The following is an 18,079-nucleotide window of genomic DNA, read 5'->3' as shown; positions in this document are numbered from 1 at the left end:
CAAGAGAAAAGCTTGGACCTGGGAGGCGGAGGTTGCAGTGAGCCAAGATTGCGCCACTGCACTCCAGCCTGGGCAACAAGAGTGAGACTTTGTCTCAAAAATAAAAAATAAAAAAATAAGGGATAACTTCAAGTAAATAAACAGGAATGTAAGGTTAGGAAAGAAATGGGAAAAATAATCCCATTAAGTAAGTCTCCTAAAATTCGAGCTGCCGGCGGGGCACGGTGGCTCATGCCTGTAATCCTAGCACTTTGGGAGGCTGAGGTGGTCCGATCACCTGAGATCAGGAGTTCGAGACCAGCCTGGCCAACATGGTGAAACCCCGTCTCTACTAAAAATAAAAAATTAGGCCGAGCGCAGTGGCTCACGCCTGTAATCCCAGCACTTTGGGAGGCTGAGGCGGGTGGATCACAAGGTCAACAGATCAAGACCATCCTGACCAACATGGTGAAACCCCTTCTCTACTAAAAATACAAAAATTAGCCGGGCGTGGTGGTATGCACCTGTAGTCCCAGCTACTTGGGAGGCTGAGGCAGGAGAATTGCTTGAACCTGGGAGGCAGAGTTGCAGTGAGGTGAGATTATGCCAACCGCACTCCAGCCTGTCAACACAGCAAGACTCCATCTCAAAAAAAAATAATAATAAAAATAAATAAATAATTAGCTGGGTGTAGTGGCATGCACCTGTAGTCCCAGCTACTTGGGAGGCTGAGGCAGGAGAATCACTTGAACCCAGGAGGCGGAGGTTGCAGTGAGCTGAGATCGCGCCTGGGCAACGGAGTGAGACTCCATCTCAAAAAAAAAAAAAAAAAAAAATCCAGATGCCATTATTTTGGAGGTTACCAAATTATTGGCTTATAGACCTGATTATACCATGTCAAAAGAAATGCTTCTTAGATATTAAAAAAAATCAACATTTCTTTACAAATGTAGTGTCTTTATCCATAAATTATCCAGAAAAAAATTACAATAATCCTGAACTTTTTATGATTGTTTTGGTTTAGATTGTTTTTCTTTGGTTTTTGTTTTTTGCAATAGTGTTTACCTTTTGTGGTGATCTGTGTTAAAAGTAAGAGATACATTGTTTAGAATTAAGAAAGGGACTATCAGTAGGAATAAGGACTCTCAACTGAAATGTCAACAATTTATTCCCCTTTCAGAACAGCCACCACCAGGGCTAGTCTTTTTTTTTTTTTTTTTTTTGAAATGGAGTTTCACTCTTGTTGCCCAGGCTGGAGTGCAATGGCGCAGTCTCAGCTCACTGCAACCTCCACCTCCCAGGTTCAAGTGATTCTCCTGCCTCAGCCTCCCAAGTAACTGAAATTACAGATGCCCACCAGCATGCCCGGCTAATTTTTGTATTTTTATTAGAGACGGGGTTTCACCATGTTGGTCAGGCTGGTCTCAAACTCCTGACCTCAGGTTATCCGCCTGCCTCAGCCTCCCAAAGTGCTGGGATTACAGGCATGAGCCACCGCACCCGGCCAAGAGCTAGTCTTTTGTTTCTAATTTCACCTCACTCAGATGTGTTTTATATGTTGTGCTTTGTCTTTGAGGAAGTGCTGCAGAAAATTTATAATTACTCAAACAAATTTTTGAAACTGAGAAGTGCTGGGGCAGACACACATAGTTGAAGGGAAAAACATTGAAAGAAATCTTTACTATTTTAGCTGGATTCTCCACCCCACATCCCACTTTTAAGAAGACCTGAAAAACTCTTACACTGTTGTTTTAGTTAGACTTGCTCCCCACTTGTCACTTGTAAGAAGAATCAAAGTCCAAATTCCTAAGAAATACTGAAAATGGAATAGGAAACAAAAACATCTGATCTGGAAACAAAAACTGGCAATATAATAATATCCGTTGTTTCTCTTTAGAGAGTAAATCGGCTCCAAAAATTTGCTGTGGCATATAAAAAGCAAGCCCAAATATTACATCAGGCTGTTTAATCGACTTAGCTCCTAAATGAATATATGAATAAGTTTATTTCTTTTGACGTAAACAGAATGCACAAGGACCAACTGTTAGACATAGTCTTAGGAGTGATGATGGGAACCTCAGTACAAGCTGCGTGGTAGACAACTAGGCATTGATGTCTGCTGAAATGCTGAAATGGATTCAGTAATGTTACAATGTTAGAAGTTCTAGAGAATTGTTCAATAAATGGTTAAAGATCAAAATAGGACCCTGGGGGAAAATGGTCTTTTGCATCTTTTTTTTTTTTTTTTTTTTGAAGAGTCTCTCTCTGTCACCCAGGCTGGAGTGCAGTAGTGCTATCATAGCTCACTGCAGCTTCCATCTTCTGGATTCTAGCAGTCCTCCCACCTCAGCCTCCTGAGTAGCTGGGACTATAGGTACGTGCCACCATGCCCAGCTTTTTTTTTCCTTTTTCTAGAGACAGCATTTCGCTTTGTTGGCTAGGCTGGTCTTGAACTCCTGGGCTCAAGCAATCCTCCCACCTCAGCCTCCCAGAGTGCTGGGATTACAGGTGTGAGCCCCTGTGCCTGGCCCTTTTACACATTTTTTGACTCATAAGAACTAATTTTTTTTTTCTGGGATAAATTCCTGCTAAAGTTTCAAATAGGTTTCATTTTTCCAGTAAAAATGCACAAAACAAATGGGATCAAGGCTATGGCTTTAGGAGGTTGCTTGTCCATCACCACTAAGTCCTGCAAATTACCACTGACAATTCTGTTGGAAGTTGAGTTAGTGGATCCTGTTTTTTTTCACTCCTCTATGAAAAAATTGTGTTTTTATGAACGAGGTCAGGAGGTCCATGCTTGAAAATTACCAAGTGTTGCATTAGGTTAGAGCTTCTCTTAAGAAAGCTTAAAACTCTTTCTTTAGAAAGAACATCTATTAATACAGTTTCTAGTTATGAGGGCCAAGGTCTAAAGGACAAGCCAAAAGAATGACAGAGGAAGGGGATTTAGGGCTAACAGGTGGTCCCCAGACATATTGGCTGAAAGGCAGTTCACAGCTAAAGTGTCATATGTGGGTGTTACTGTGCTCCTATCCATGCTCTCTGTAGCGAGTCATTCTGGAACGCTCCTGGTTCTCGCTATGGCCATAAGAAGTGACTTTCATGAGACCTTCAGAAGAATAGCCCGGCTCTTTTACTGGTTCCCCAAATCACTGACCTGCTCAAAGAATCGGAAATCCAAGCTGCTCTGGAGCCAAGGTGGGGGTAAGTTACCTCAGGCTAATGCCTTATTTCAAATCCGTTTTTTTTTTTTCTGTTACATTTTAAAATGGAGCCTCCCTCGAGTGGGCAGGGAGGAGTGGGAAAGAAAAGTCTTGAAGTCTTTGAAAGGTATTCCACTTGGTCATCTGGAGGGAAAATTGAGAGAAAATAAAATTAAGCATTTTGAGGCTGAAGTATTAGAAGCCATGAACATTGTTACAATCCAATTGTATGCTTTTTAGGCATTTCGATTCCGAAAAGTTGACTAAAGAGAGATGGAGAATGTTTAGTATTTAAAAACAACAAAAACAGCTCTTATTCTCAGGGACTCTTAACTTGTCTTAGTACTAAAACATCTTAGAATAAACAGAACACAAAAAATAAGTCACAGTGAGTTCCCCTCCTTTCCATAGAAAACTAAAAAGGTCAGTGGGCCTTAAATCTCTTTTATTTGGGTCAGTTTATGCATCATATTTTAGTCAGGTGTTTATTGATGTGAGAATTTAAAGCACCTTATATTTGCTACCATATAAAGCCCTGCCTTTTCTGTCCAGTCCTGCCTGACTGGAATATGCAAGGGTCAGAGGAGAGGGGGTTAAAGGGAGTAGATGACCCCTCCAAGTCTGGTATCTGAAGTTCCTGCAGGAGCCCAGCTTTCACCTTCATACTCTGCAGCACTGGTTGCACTACTCACACTACTGTAAGCCAATTCTCTCACTTCATAATGTTTCATCTTGCAACTGAATCAAAATTCTCATTATGTTTCTTTCACACCCATGTAGCTCAGAATTTTATGTAAGTGCTTAACAATTACTTAAGATGTATTATGTGTTTGATACATTATCAAACATAATCTGATGATGTGCTAGATTATCCAGTGCCAGATCCTCCTTTAAAAACAAGTGACGACTGGGCACCGTGGCTCACACCTGTAATCTCAGCACTTTGGGAGGCCGAGGCAGATGCATTACCTGAGGTGAGGAGTTCGAGAGCAGCCTGGCCAACATGGTGAAAACCCGTCTCTACTAAAAATACAAAAATTAGCCGGGCATGGTGGCTGGTGCCTGTAATCCCAGCTACTCAGGATACTGAGGCAGGAGAATCACTTGAACCTGGGAGGCGAAGGTTGCAGTGAGCCAAGATCATGCCATCGTACTCCAGCCTGGGCAACAAGAGCTAAACTTCGTCTCAAAAAAAACAAAAAACAGAAGTGACTATGATCTATAATCACCAAGGCAGGTATATGATTAAGACATTTATTTAAAAGCATGCAGACCGGGCGCGGCGGCTCATGCCTGTAATCCCAGCACTTTGGGAGGCCGAGGCGGGCAGATCACCTGAGGTCGGGAGTTCAAGACCAGCCTGACCAACATGGAGAAACCCTGTCTCTACTAAAAATACAAAATTAGCTGGGTGTGGTAGCACATGCCTGTAATCCCAGCTACTCGGGAGGCGGAAGCAGGAGAATTGCTCGAAAACCCAGGAGGTGGAGGTTGCGGTGAGCCGAGATTGTGCCATTGCACTCCAGCCTAGGCAACAAGAATGAAACTCCATCTCAAAAAACAAAAACAAAAACAAAAACAAAACCATGCAATTCATTAAAAAAAAAAGAAATTTATAAAATATAAGGCCTAGGACATTTCAATCTTCCATTTTTTCTTTAATTTTTTTTCATTCTCACTGTCAAAATAGGGAGAATTTAACTTAATCGTTTAAGTCTCTGTTTATATGTACCATTCTTCAGATATGGATTAACATAATTTGGGATGTTAGAGCCCCAAAAGAACTTAAGAAAAATCATCTTCACCAATTGCTTCATTTTAAAGATAAGCAAAAAGGCCGGGGGCGGTGGCTCATGCTTGTAATCCCAGCACTTTGGGAGGCCAAGGTGGGTGGATCACTTGAGGTCAGGAGTTTGAGACCAGCCTGACCAACATGGCGAATCCCTGTCTCTACTAAAAATACAAAAATTAGCCGGGTGTGGTGGTGGGTGCCTATAATCCCAGCTACTTGGGAGGCTGAGCCAGAAGAATCGCTTGAGCCCAGGAGGTGGAGGTTGCAGTGAGCTAAGATGGAACCACTGCACCCCAGCCTGGGCAACAGAGCAAGACTCAGCCTCAAAAAATAAAAATAAGATGAGCAAACTGCCTCCAGAAGGTTAGATACCTTAACCTCCCAAAACTATTACATAGGCAGAACCAGAGCTTTATCCCAGATTATCTAATTCTTGGTCTGCTGCTCTTTTTATCACACCACAGAGCAATGGTGAGTAAGTAACAGAATGTGAACATACGAGCCCTCACTGAATATTTTACTTATAGCCTTCATCAGTAGATAATCTATACCTAGAAAGTTTGATTATCTGTTTTTCCAAAGTAAAGCTTATTAGTTTTCTCATTAGTTTGGAGATTGATAGCCTGATTCCAACAATGTTTTTACTTATACACAATATTATGAAAGAAAGATTTTTGTTGAGGCCAAGCGCAGTGGCTCATGCCTGTGATCCCAGAACTTTGCGAGGCCAAGGCGGGCGGATCGCTTGAGGTCAGGAGTTCAAGACCAGCCTGGCCACCACGGTGAAACCCCATCTCTACTAAAAATGCAAAAATTAGCCAGGCATGATGGCAACCACCTGTAATCCCAGCTACTCAGGAGACTGAGGCAGGAGAATTGCTTGAAACTGGGAGGCAGAGGTTGCAGTGAGCTGAGATCGCACCACTACACTGCATGCAGCCTGGGCGACAGAGTGAAACTCCATCTCAAAAAAAAAAAAAAATTTCTGTTGAAATATTACTCTATCATAATGAGATTATTTAAATATATGCTTTATAGGATTATATCCCCTCCAGAGCAAGAACTATCTTTTCTTCTATCTCCAGTGTTTAACATAGTGTTTTGTATGTGGGCAGTCAATAACTATTTGCTTTACTGAATTGACTTATGAAGACAGCCCTATGGAATTTTGAGTTAAAAAAGAATGAATGTATTCTTAGAAATCTGCTAATGCCTGGGGATCCTTGCTCCACCCTTCTGTGTAGATTAATGGATTGTGGCAACCATCAACATCAGATTGTCTCTTTAGGATTAAACTCTCTGTCACTCATCAATATCCTAGAGTCATCTAAAGGTTGGCAGAAATATGTCAAAGTTTCCCTAAGTACCTTCATCCCGATCAACCCACTTGAAAACATAAATGGCCTCAGGGCAAAACCAGTGCATGATATTTTAGTATTAATTAAGGCTCCCAAATGGCTTTACTCCCTGTAACAGCACAATTTAGCTGACTCTCCTGCAGCTCTCCTCTATCTCCCCCTAGAAGACAATAAGTTACATCAAGGCATGATTTAGGAAGAAATATAGAAGGAAAGTCGTAAATCTGAATTCAGTACATATTTTACACTATGGTCTTGAAGGAGGAGAATGGGGAGGGGTGTATGAGAAAAGCCCACATTCCATGGCCTGGAGCCATTTCTAATCTAGTTGAGGAACCCAAGCTATATATAAAAAACAGAGCTCAAGAGCATTGTAGGCTGCTGGGAAGATCAAGGGACTTCAGAGTCAGACCTGGCTACTGAGAGCTGTGCTACTTTGAGAGCTTGTGGGACTTCAGAGTCAGACCTGGCTTGTGCTACTGAGAGCTGTGTGACTTTGAGCAAGTCACTTAGATCTCTCTGATGTGAGCTTTCTTGTCTGTAAAATGTGGAGATTGAACTTGATCTTAAAGGTGCCTTCCAGTTTCATAAATGCTGTGAAACTAAGATACAATAATAAAAGTGGCAGCAGAGTTGCTGAAGAGCAGCATGGAGGAAAGTTTCTTGATGTCAGATAGTATGTCACCATGTCCTTCATCTGCAGAAACAGGACTGGCATTGTTAATTGTCATAATATCTGAGACCTTATGTAAAACCCTGTTTAAGGAGTTTACATACCAAATGCATACATGCTCTTTTTTAGAAACAAATATGAGATCTGGTGAAACCCCGTCTCTACTAAAAATATAAAAATTAAGTGGGCGTGGTGGTGTGCACCTGTAATCCCAGCTACCCTGGAGGCTGAGGCAGGAGAATTGCTGGAACCCGGGAGGTGGAGGCTGCAGTGAGCCGAGACCACGCCACCGCACTCCAGCCTGGGCAATAGAGCAAGACTCTGTCTCAAAAACAAAACAAAACAAAGCAAATTTGAGATCTAGACTCTCCATATATAGGATGAGCCCTAAGTTTTAGGCTCCTGCTTATGGAAACTGGCCTCCTTTTCTGTGTAACCTGCTCCAGGGCACTTTGGGGTTCCCAGCAGTCATCCTGGTCATTTAATTTCTGTGGTAAGGACATCACTTTCACAGCCTACCTCTTCATTTCTTTTCCAAATCATTACTAATGCCCAATCAAATATTGTTTCCAGGACACCCCCTTGAAGATAAAAGCCTATCGTATTAATTTATTTTTAAAAATATTTTTTCAGCTCCTTTTCATCATGACTTATAAGATAACCAAACTCTCAGGATGGTCAAAAAATCAGAGCTAGAAGACCTAGCTGTTTTCAGACAGTCTCTTTACACTAACAATCTTCTCTGGTTCTCCCTTTCACCCCTTCCTGCCCCATGTTTTATCGGTTAATGAGATCTGATGACTGAATGAAAGTCTATTGCTTCTTGTAAGGAGGCAGATGTAAGCACATCTGGACAACACAGAAACCCACCTCTCACCACAGGGAAGAAGAGAAAGGAGGGGGGCTGCTTATTAGACAGCACCCCACTTGTCTCCAGCATTGTATGGCTTTCTCAAGGACACCTATGTAGATCAGAAGCCCTGAGAGAGAGAACCGCCATGGAAGAACTGGCAGAGGAACACTCTAGCATGGATGCTCTGGTGTCTTGTCTATTGGAGGGTAGGGTGTAACCTCCTAGTAGAATGTACTCTCTGTGCATCAGTGGGGCAATAGGCTGATGGACAAGATGACATCACAAAATCTGTTCTATATTTAGTGACCTATAAAAGCAAATAAATGATCAGCCGGGCACAGTGGCGCATGCCTTTAGTCCTAACTACCCAGGAGGCAGAAGGGTCACTTGAGGCCAGAAGTTCAAGTCCAGCCTGAGCAACATGGTGAGGGCCCCATCTCTGAAAAAAAAAAGGCAGATTTTCTCTGTCTCTGAGAGGGAGACAGCTTGAAACAAATAAGAAACTATCACTGTAAAAGGCTACTTATTTTTCCTCTGCAAGGAGAGAGGAGAAAGTTTAGATGGAGAAAAAATATTTTCATGCACAGAGTTCTTACTAATGGTTTAACGATAACTCAGATCCTTGACAATATTATCAAGCCATTGTAATACAAAAAAAAATCAATAGTTATTAGTCCCTGAAATACACAAGCAAAGGATGGAGAGGGGTCTCCTACATTAAATAATATTCTCTCTGCTTAAGGCAGACAATCTAGCCCCTTTTATTCTGAGGCATTGCTCTAATGAGCAATCTTCCTCATAATCTTCCTCATAATCTTACTCATAATCTCGGCATGATCTCGGCTCACTCCACCTCCCAGGTTCAAGCGATTCTCCTGCCTCAGCCTCCCGAGTAGCTGGGACTACAGGCACGTGCCACTACGCCAAGCTAATTTATGTATTTTTAGTAGAGGCAGGGTTTCACCATGTTGGCCAGGATGGTCCCGATCTCTTGACCTTGTGATCTGTCCACCTCGGCTTCCCAAAGTGCTGAGATTACAGGCGTGAGCCACCGTGCCCGGCCAGAATTTAGGTTAAATTTAAATGAAGTAGTGTTTCGATAGGTGCAAAGCAGGGCTGTGTGGGAAGAGATTAACATCAGGTCTGGACTGCAGAGGGGGACCCAGGCTCCTATTTCCTTAGAAATCACACAAAATTTGTATCTGAAGTTCTGCACCTGGGGTGTAAATCAAGGCTGCCTTTTTTTGTGTCAGAGTGACTTAGATCTTCCAGGCAAGAGTGGGATGTTTCATTCCTGCTGATGTTTATTTCAATTAGCAAAGTTTCTCATAGTGCATGGCTTTAGGGATTTCTTAGGGAATCATTATGACACTTTATAGCTGCCGTGTGTCCCTGAGAGAAAGAAACATTAGCATTATCTGTCTCTATCTTCCCGATCTGATGAACAGTAGGAAAGAGTTGAACTTTCTCTGTCCAAACTAATTTGTACTACCTTGTTAGTTATTGCATTTTTAAAAAATTTTTGTTTTCTTTATCTCTAATTCTTTCCATGTTTTCCAATAGCTTCCCAATACAATTTTTCATATAATAAAACATTTTATTTATTTTATTTATTTATTTATCATTTATTTATTTTTATTTATTTTTTTCTTTGAGACAAAGTCTTTCTGTTTCACCCAGGATGGAGTGCAATGCTGCAATCTCTGCTCACTGCAACCTCCGCCTCCCGGGTTCAAGCGATTCTCCTGCCTCAGCCTCCCGAGTAGCTGGGATTATAGGCGTCCACCACCACACCCAGCTAATTTTTGTATTTTTGGTAGAGTCAGGGTTTCACCATGTTGGCCAGGCTGATCTCGAACTCCTGACCTCAGGTGATCCATCTGCCTCTGCCTCCCAAAGGCATGATTACAGGCATGAGCCACCACGCCTGGCCTAATTAAACATTTTAGATAGCTGAGCACTTTTACACCCCCACCTCCACCCCAGATCCCTTTTTTTCCCTTGATTCCCTCCTTTCTCTTGTTCCAATGTGGACAGTTTGTTTTCTAGGCCTGGTCTTTATCCTGAGAATTCCCTTTACCTCTTTCTTGAGTTGGATCATTTACTTCTTGAGTCCTACTTCTTCTTCATTCTTTGTTTAATCCTTCACTGTAGTGGGGAACATCTAGCAGCTTTCTGTAAAATGGGTATGTGAAAGGCATTTTGTGTCTAATATTCAGAAATTTCCCTATAAAGTGCTTTGGAGTGGGCTTTTAAAATTATTTATTTGTTTGTTTGTTTAAGGATGGGGGACTCGTTATGTTGCCCAGCAAGGTCACGAACTCCTGGGCTTAAGCAATCCTCCCACTTTAGCCCCCTGAGTAGCTGGGATTACAAGCAAGAGCCACCACACCTGGCTTAAAAAGTACTTATTTAACTAGACACTCACTAGGACCTTTCAAGCTAGAAACACATGTCTTTCAGTTATGGGAAATTTTCTTGCATTATTAATTACCTTCAATGTTCATTTCAGTAGTGCATATATGGTTCAGTATTAAGAAGCTATTAATGTAATTCACCTATCAATGGATTTAAAAAATGGAAAATATTTTATGATATTTTCAATATATGTTGTATGGTATTTTCAATATATGTTGTAAAGGCATATAATAAAATTCACCATATATTTCTGAGTATTTTTTAATCTTAGTAAATAGAAATGAATGGAAATAGATTTTCTTGACATGATTTTTATACGTCCTACAAACTAAAACCCAACATCAATGTCTGATATATTGCCATTAAAGTCAGGAATAAGCAAGAATTTCCACTATTACCACTAATAGGTAATATTGTTCTAAATATACCATAAGATGCAAAAACCCCGTGGGATATAATGTGACTGAAAATTTTTGGAAAGGAAAAGATACCACTGGCATTATTTACTCACAACATGATTATATATCAGGAAAACTAAAAAAAATTAATTAACTGAAAATAAGAAATCCTGGCCGGGTGCAGTGGCTCACACCTGCAATCCTAGCACTTTGGGAGGCCGAGGCGGGTGGACCATCTGAGGTCAGGAGTGAGAGACCAGCCTGACCAACATGGTGAAACCCCATCTCTACTTAAAAGACAAAATTAGCAGGGCGTGGTGGCGCATGCCTGTAATCCCAGCTACTCCGGAGGCTGAGGCAGGAGAATCAATTGAACCTGGGAGGCAGAGGTTGCAGTGAGTTGAAATCGCACCATTGCACTCCAGCCTGGGTGAGAAAGTGAAAATCTGTCTCAAAAAAAAAAAAAAAAAAAAAAGAGAAAGAAAAGAAGGAATCCTATAAGGTATCTATTTGTAAAACTAGTATACCATAACTAATAGTTTTTCTTTATAAAAATAATAACCAAGAATAACAAAAAAACAAACTTGTAATATCAGTGAAGTAACAAAATACCTAAAAAATAAACCTAACAAGACATGTATAAGGCCTATCAGAGAAATACTTAAAAATTCATCTTAGGAACATAAAATATGATTTACATAGAAAGGTATCCTTTGTTCTTAATGAAAGGATTCAATATTGTATTGATATTAATTCCTCCCCCCCCCCATTAAGCTATAATCTTGATGTGGTCACAATTAAAATTCAAAAAATATTTTGGGGGAAACAAAATAAAATGTCCTAAATTTCATCTGGAAGAATAAACATGGAAGAGTATGAAAGAAGATACTAACCCTACCAGATATCAAAATATATTACAAAGCTGCTAAAAAGAATGCAATAGACCTGGAGTTACTAATGTATGGCTATGGAAGGATAAGAGAGAGAACAGGTTGCAGGGCAAGATGTAAGTATGATGCCACTTGCACACAGAAAAGTAGGTATACTGTACATACATACATACACACACACTTTTTTTTTTTTTTTTTTGACACAGGGTCTTGTTCTGTCACCCGGGCTGGGGTACAGTAGCACAATCATGGCCCACTGCAGCTTCAATCTCCTGGGCTCAAGCAATCCTCCCACCTCAGCCTCCCTAGTAGCTAGGACTACAGGCACACACCAGCATGCCCAGCTAATTTTTGTACTTTTTGTAGAGATGGGGTCTCGCTATGTTGCCCAGGCTGGTCTTGAACTCCTGGGCTCAAGTGATCCTCCTACTTTGGCCCCCAAAGTGCTGGGATTACAGGCATGAGCCACCACATCCAGCTGCACACTCACTTTATATAGTTATAAAGTTTACATCAGACTTCTAGACATTGGTTACTCTGGGAAGTGGGGTTGAAGTTGGGACAGGGAAAAATGGGAAACTTCCTTTTACTCTCTGTTATTTTTATGACTATACTTAAAAGACTAGGCAATCGTAACTCAATAAACTGTTTTTAAAATAAAAAATAATCAAAAAGATAAAATAAAAAATTAATCATTCATAGTTAATGAGAACAAAAAACAAAGAAGGAAGCAAAATCTTTTGCAGGATGAATTTCAATTCATCACATTCTATGGTTGGCAGAACGCTCACTGCTCTTTCATATACTCCATCTGTTAGTCCATTTTTTGCATTGCTATAAAGAAAATACCTGAGGCTGGGTGATTTTTAAAGAAAAAAGAGCTATATGGGCCCATGGTTCTACAGACTGTATAGGAAGCATGGTGCTGGCATCTGCTCCTGTGAAGGCCAGGAAGCTTCCAGTCATGGTGGAAGGCAAAGAAGAAGACAGTGTATCACATGGCAAGAGGGAGCAAGAAAGACAGAAGGAAGTTCCAAACTCTTTTAAACAACCAGATCTCACATGAAGAGTGAGAACTCACTTATTACCGCAAGGATGGCACCAAGCCATGCATGAGGGATCCATCCCCACATTGGGGATTACATTTCAATGTGAGATTTGAAGGGGACAAACATGCAAGCCATATTACCATCATAAAGGATCTTGCGGCCAGATGAGTCTGAGAAGCATTGTATACTTGATTTCCTCCTCGGAGACACCCAACATAAATTAGCACACTTATTTTGTTCTGCAGTTAAAAAAAAAATGTTTAACTTTGTTGAACCATTGTTTCCAGACTTATTCGAATGTAATTTTGGCCTCAGCATATCTACTGCTCTTGTTGTCTCTGTCTCATTTGTATACCTCCTAAATTCAAAGAGAGATATTCAAAGAGAGATATGGTCCAAAGGGAGAGGACCCTGAAAGATAACAGACAAAACAGTGTGATGGGGATACCTGTATTACCAAACATATAATCAACAGGGAACACATTTTGGGAAATACTGGCAGGTTCATTACTTTTATTCTATGACTAGAGCTCAAAACCCCAAGAAGTCACATGATTGATTGTGCATGGGTATATGATTTGAAGTCCTTTCTCCCACCTCCCTCATATTATTGTCAAACATATATTAGCTCTGGGCTGGTGCGGTGGCTCATACCTCTAATCCTAGCACTTTGGGAAGCTGAGGCAGGAGGATAGCTTGAGTCCAGGAGTTCAAGACCAGCCTGGGCTACATGGAGAGACCCCCATCTCTACTAAAAATAGAAAAGTTAGCTGGGCACGGTGGTGCACACCTGTGGTCCCAGCTACTTGCTACTTGGGAGACTGAGGCACAAGAATCTCTTGAGCACGGTGAGTGGTGGTTGCAGTGAGCCAAGATCATGCCACTGCACTCCAGCCTGGGTGACAGAGCAAGACCGTCTCAAATATGTATATATATATATATATATACACTTTTAGGATGATAGAAATCAGATCAGAGGTTGCCTGGACAGAGGAGAGGAGGACAGACTGGGAAGGGCCATCATGAGGGTTGATATGTCATTACTTTACATTTTATTGGGATGTGATTTACCTGTGCATCAAAATTGACCCAACTGGAAATCTGTGCATTTTATTGTATGTAAACTCTACCTTAAGGAAATGAATCTAAGTGAATATATATATACATACATTCACTTGTCCCAACCTGAAGTTGGGACAGGGAAAAATGGGGAAACTTCCTTCTACTCCCTATTCTTTTTATGACTATACTTAAAAGATTAATTACCTAAGCAATCATATCTCAATAAAGTGTTTATGTATATAAACACGTATATATGTGTTTATAAGCGCATATATGTGTGTGCGTGTATATATGTGTATGTATTTATATATATAAGCTCTGAAGAGATTTAAGAGGCAGAGTAGCATTGTGGCTAAAAGTATAGGCTCTAGAACAAAACTCCCTAGGTCCATAATCCCAGTCCCTCCCCCTGCCTTCTGTGTACATGACTTTGATCAAGTTCCTCACCCCGTCTGTCAAATGGGGATAATAATAGTACTACTGTTGCAGGCTTCCTCCATGAAGATTAAGTGGGTTGATAGAGATCATGCATTTAGATTGAAACCTGGCACACAATAAGTACTCAATAGATGGTAGCCTCTAAATCTAGCCATAATGGTGCATTCAAGACATCTGCTCATTTCTGACTTCTTTTTTTTTTTTTTTTTTTTGAGATGGAGTCTCGCTCTGTTGCCCAGGCTGGAGTGCAGTGGTGCAATCTCAGCTCACCCCAACTTTCGCCTCTTGGGTTCAAGCGATTCTTTGCCTCCCAAGTAGCTGGGACTACAGGCACACGCCGCCATGCCCAGCTAATTTTTGTATTTTTAGTAGAGATGGGGTTTTATTATGTTGGCCAGGCTGGTCTCAAGCTCCTGACCTCATGATCCGCCCGCCTTGGCCTCCCAAAGTGCTGGGATTACAGGCGTGAGCCACTGCGCTGGCTAATTTCTGATTCTTTAAAGCAAATATATATATATTTGTGTGTGTGAGTGTGCGTGCATATGTGTGTGTATACACACACAGATACACACATACATATATATATATATGCACATATATGTTGTAGGTTCCCAGACTGGAAACCTAGAAATATGTATTAAATATGAATTTAGTGTTTCAGTTCTTTGGATTTCTGTTACTATTCTTGCTAGCTAAAAAAAAGTATTGCGGTCATAATGCAAAGAAGGACATTGGAAAAAAAAGAGAAGGACCAAAAAACCAAGATGACCGATTGAAATTAGAGGTGTTGGTACAGCCCCTGGGGAGTCTACATTAAAGTCTTAAAATAGATGGATTTTAAACATCTAGGACCCCAAAGGAGCTAGAGATGACCTTTCTTTAGAGTAACTGAAAGTGATGGCAAGTGGCTAAACAGCATCCCGAAGGGCTCCAGATGTAGCCTTCTGATGAAAGAGATCTACAGAGAGAGAAGGTGAATGGACTAAGCCACATTTACGGCACTGAGCTGGAAATGGTTGTCGGGTCATCTGTAGAAGGATGTGGAGACTGGGGTACCTCAACTAGTGCACAAGCTCCCTGTTGTGGTCTGAAAGGGTGCAGAGACTTGTGACCCCACTCACCCAGACCTGGGCCCAGTGCCGCTCCCCCAGCTGACCCACCCAAGCAATGCCTCTGATGTTTGGGACTACCCTCCTCAGCCCTTCCCTGTAGTGATGTCCAGTTGTGCCCCTGTAGCAGGTGTGCTCCTAAAGTGGACAGGTAGGTGATATCCTTTGATGGAGAAATCCATCCCCACTCCTTGGGCAGTGGCAGGAGAAAGAGGCCCAAAGTTCCTCTTGTGAGGCTGAGATTAAGATCCCAATGTCAGAGTTTCTGTTCTTTCATCCCCTCCTGCTCTGGACCACATCCCTTCATGAGTATGTCCTTGGTGTCAAAGACACCAAGAAGACATCAACTCTAAAAGTAGGTAAATCTCCCTGGGCCAAAACTAAAGTCAGAGAAGTCTGTCTTTTAATTTAGAAAGTCCTCACTGGATAATCTGACGCTGAAAATGACACGTGGATTGTATCACCTATGCACAAGGAAGAAAGAATCATTTCCACAGGTATCAGGATTGTTGGTAATGTTGCCCTTCTTCCATGCGTCTATGTCGCTGTTTTCCAAAGCTCCATCGTGCCCGTCAGTGCCATTTATTGGATGGCTGCTCTATGTCTGTATTCTACACTGAAACATTGTATTATTACTCCCCACCCCTCTTTATTTTGACCAAAGGAGAGGTTTCAGGAGCTCAAAGAGGGTAAATAATTTGCCCAGGTCACACAGCTTTAAAGAGGCATAGGCAGAAGAAGTAAATTTTAGTTTCAGCAATGCCTGAGTCTGAGCTCTCCTCCCACCTTCAGAACCCTCTGGGGTCCCTTCTCCCAAATGCTGGGAACACAGCCCTTCTGCTGGCTTGGTTGATTCATCTCAATTGGAGAAGGGAGTCTGTGAAATTATACAACGCTCAACTTGTGAAGCTTCAAATTTTGAGTTTCACACTTGAAGTTCTTTAGGCACGGTAAACTTTTTTGGAACACCATGAAGCATGAAAGCAGATGCTTTTGGAAATGAACTGTTTTCTATGACATGGTTTTCCAGACAGATCTGGGAAGCTCAGTCAAAGAAGAATGAACATCTTTGAAAATATCAAAAAGTCTATGTTACAGGGTGGATCTTCTCCGGGCTCAAAACTATTCATTTCTTTCTTTTTTTTTGAGGGCATATAAAATAAAAAACAGAAATTGCAACAGAACTTCTGTTCTCCAGCTGTCAAATCTATTATTTTCCTCGCAGCTCCTGCTGGGGGGATGTGGGGAGAAATCAGCAGGGACCCCTTTTCACTGTCCTTTAGCATGCTAGGGCATGCCCAATGCTGATGATGAAATATGTGGTTAAAAACGTTTAACCCTTTGTCCTATCCTCCCTCCCCCTCCCACTCAGCCCAGCACGTGCACAAAGGACCACGAATGTTACCCACACATAAACACAAGCACCTACCAAGTCTCTTGTCAAAAGCCATTTTAGGATTGCAGCTACCAGATTGTCTGAATGATCTGCCGCCTTAGATTTTTTTACTAAGAGGATTGAGAGTTGATTCATATGAGGACTATGAAACTTGTGTGCCAGGAGTCTCAACGCAAGAAATAAAAAAAACTGGAAGTCTCACCCACCTAAATTATCCTTTTGGCTATTGTCATAGCCATTCAGCTACTTGGTTTCAGCTAAAGAGGCTAGGAGGACAGAAATTTCTCTGTCCCAGTAGGAGGTTAAGATGCAACAAAACATATATAGAACTAATAGGCTCCTGGGGGAAAGGTGGGGAAAAGTGTATGTCCCACTCCTCCGGGCTGCTGGGACCCTTTGGAAATCCAGAAAAAGAGTGTTGCTTCTCCACCAACTACATCGCGCAAGCCCAAGTCATCAGGCACAGGGCCGGAGGGGTGGGGAAGAGTGCTGACTCATGCCAGCGCAAAAGAAGATGCCCATATTTTTAAAAACTGCTGCCCTGTTCTTTTTCTGGAATGCTTTCTCTGTTGATTTGCTCGAAAAAATAAGCTTCTGGCCAGGCATGGTGGCTCAAGCCTGTAATCCCAGCACTTTGGGAGACTGAGGCAGGCAGATCACCTGAGGTCAGGAGTTCAAGACCAGCCTGGCCAACATGGCGAAACCCCATCTCTATGAAAAATACAAAAAATAGCCGGGCATGGTGTTGGGCACCTGTAATCCCACCTACTTGGGAGGCTGAGACAGGAGAATCTCTTGAATCCGGGAGGTGGAGGTTGTAGTGAGCCAAGATCACGCCACTGCACTCCAGCCTGGGCGACAGAGTAAGACTCTGTCTCAAAAAGATAAAATAAAATAAAAAAGAAAAAATAAGCTTCTTTGTACAGGCATTGCTTTGTGGATAAAGATGTCACCTGAGGTTCCAAAAAGCTCCCTCCTGACCCCTTCAGGTAGAGCAGCCTTCAGTGGGAGCTCTCTGTGAAGACCAGCTCCCGAATTTGCATATGATCCAGAGTCGTTTACAGACTAAGACCAGAAACCAGGACTCTTTAAACCCTTTGTCCTACCCTTCCTCCTCCTGTAACTGGAGGAAAAGGGCAAAAAAATGCAAGAGGAACAAATGTTTTCAATGTAATTTTTTTTTTTTGAGACAGAGTCTTGCTATGTTGCCCAGGCTGGGGTGCAGTGGCTATTCACAGGTGTGATCACAGTGCCTTGCGGCCTCACATTTCTGGGCTCAAGCAATCCCCCCACCTCAGCTTCCCGAGTAGCTGGGATTACAAGAACACACCACTGCACCCGCCAAGGGACAAATGTTTTCAGTAAAGAGGACTTCATCACCTCAGTTTGATCTCCTGCTCCACAGCCCAGTTCCTGAGCTCATCGGGGTGACTAATTCAGAGAGGAATGGGGAAGCTG

At 41.9% G+C, this 18,079-nt stretch overlaps 1 protein-coding gene across 1 annotated transcript in view; it reads left to right on the top strand.

Annotated features, from left to right (window-relative positions):
• Positions 1-2,941: 2,941 nt before the first annotated feature.
• RASSF3 (Ras association domain family member 3) overlaps positions 2,942-18,079 on the top strand; it is a 188,484-nt gene continuing 173,346 nt past the window's right edge. The window contains exon 1 of the mRNA XM_016923099.4: positions 2,942-3,186. Within this exon, the coding sequence (XP_016778588.1) occupies positions 3,018-3,186 (169 nt within the window). The 5' untranslated portion in view covers positions 2,942-3,017. The remainder of the gene's footprint in view (positions 3,187-18,079) is intronic.

The sequence above is a fragment of the Pan troglodytes genome, chromosome 10 (assembly GCF_028858775.2).
Source record: "Pan troglodytes isolate AG18354 chromosome 10, NHGRI_mPanTro3-v2.0_pri, whole genome shotgun sequence".
NCBI classification, from domain to species: Eukaryota; Metazoa; Chordata; class Mammalia; order Primates; family Hominidae; genus Pan; species Pan troglodytes.
This window is presented reverse-complemented; position numbering and strand designations above follow the sequence as displayed.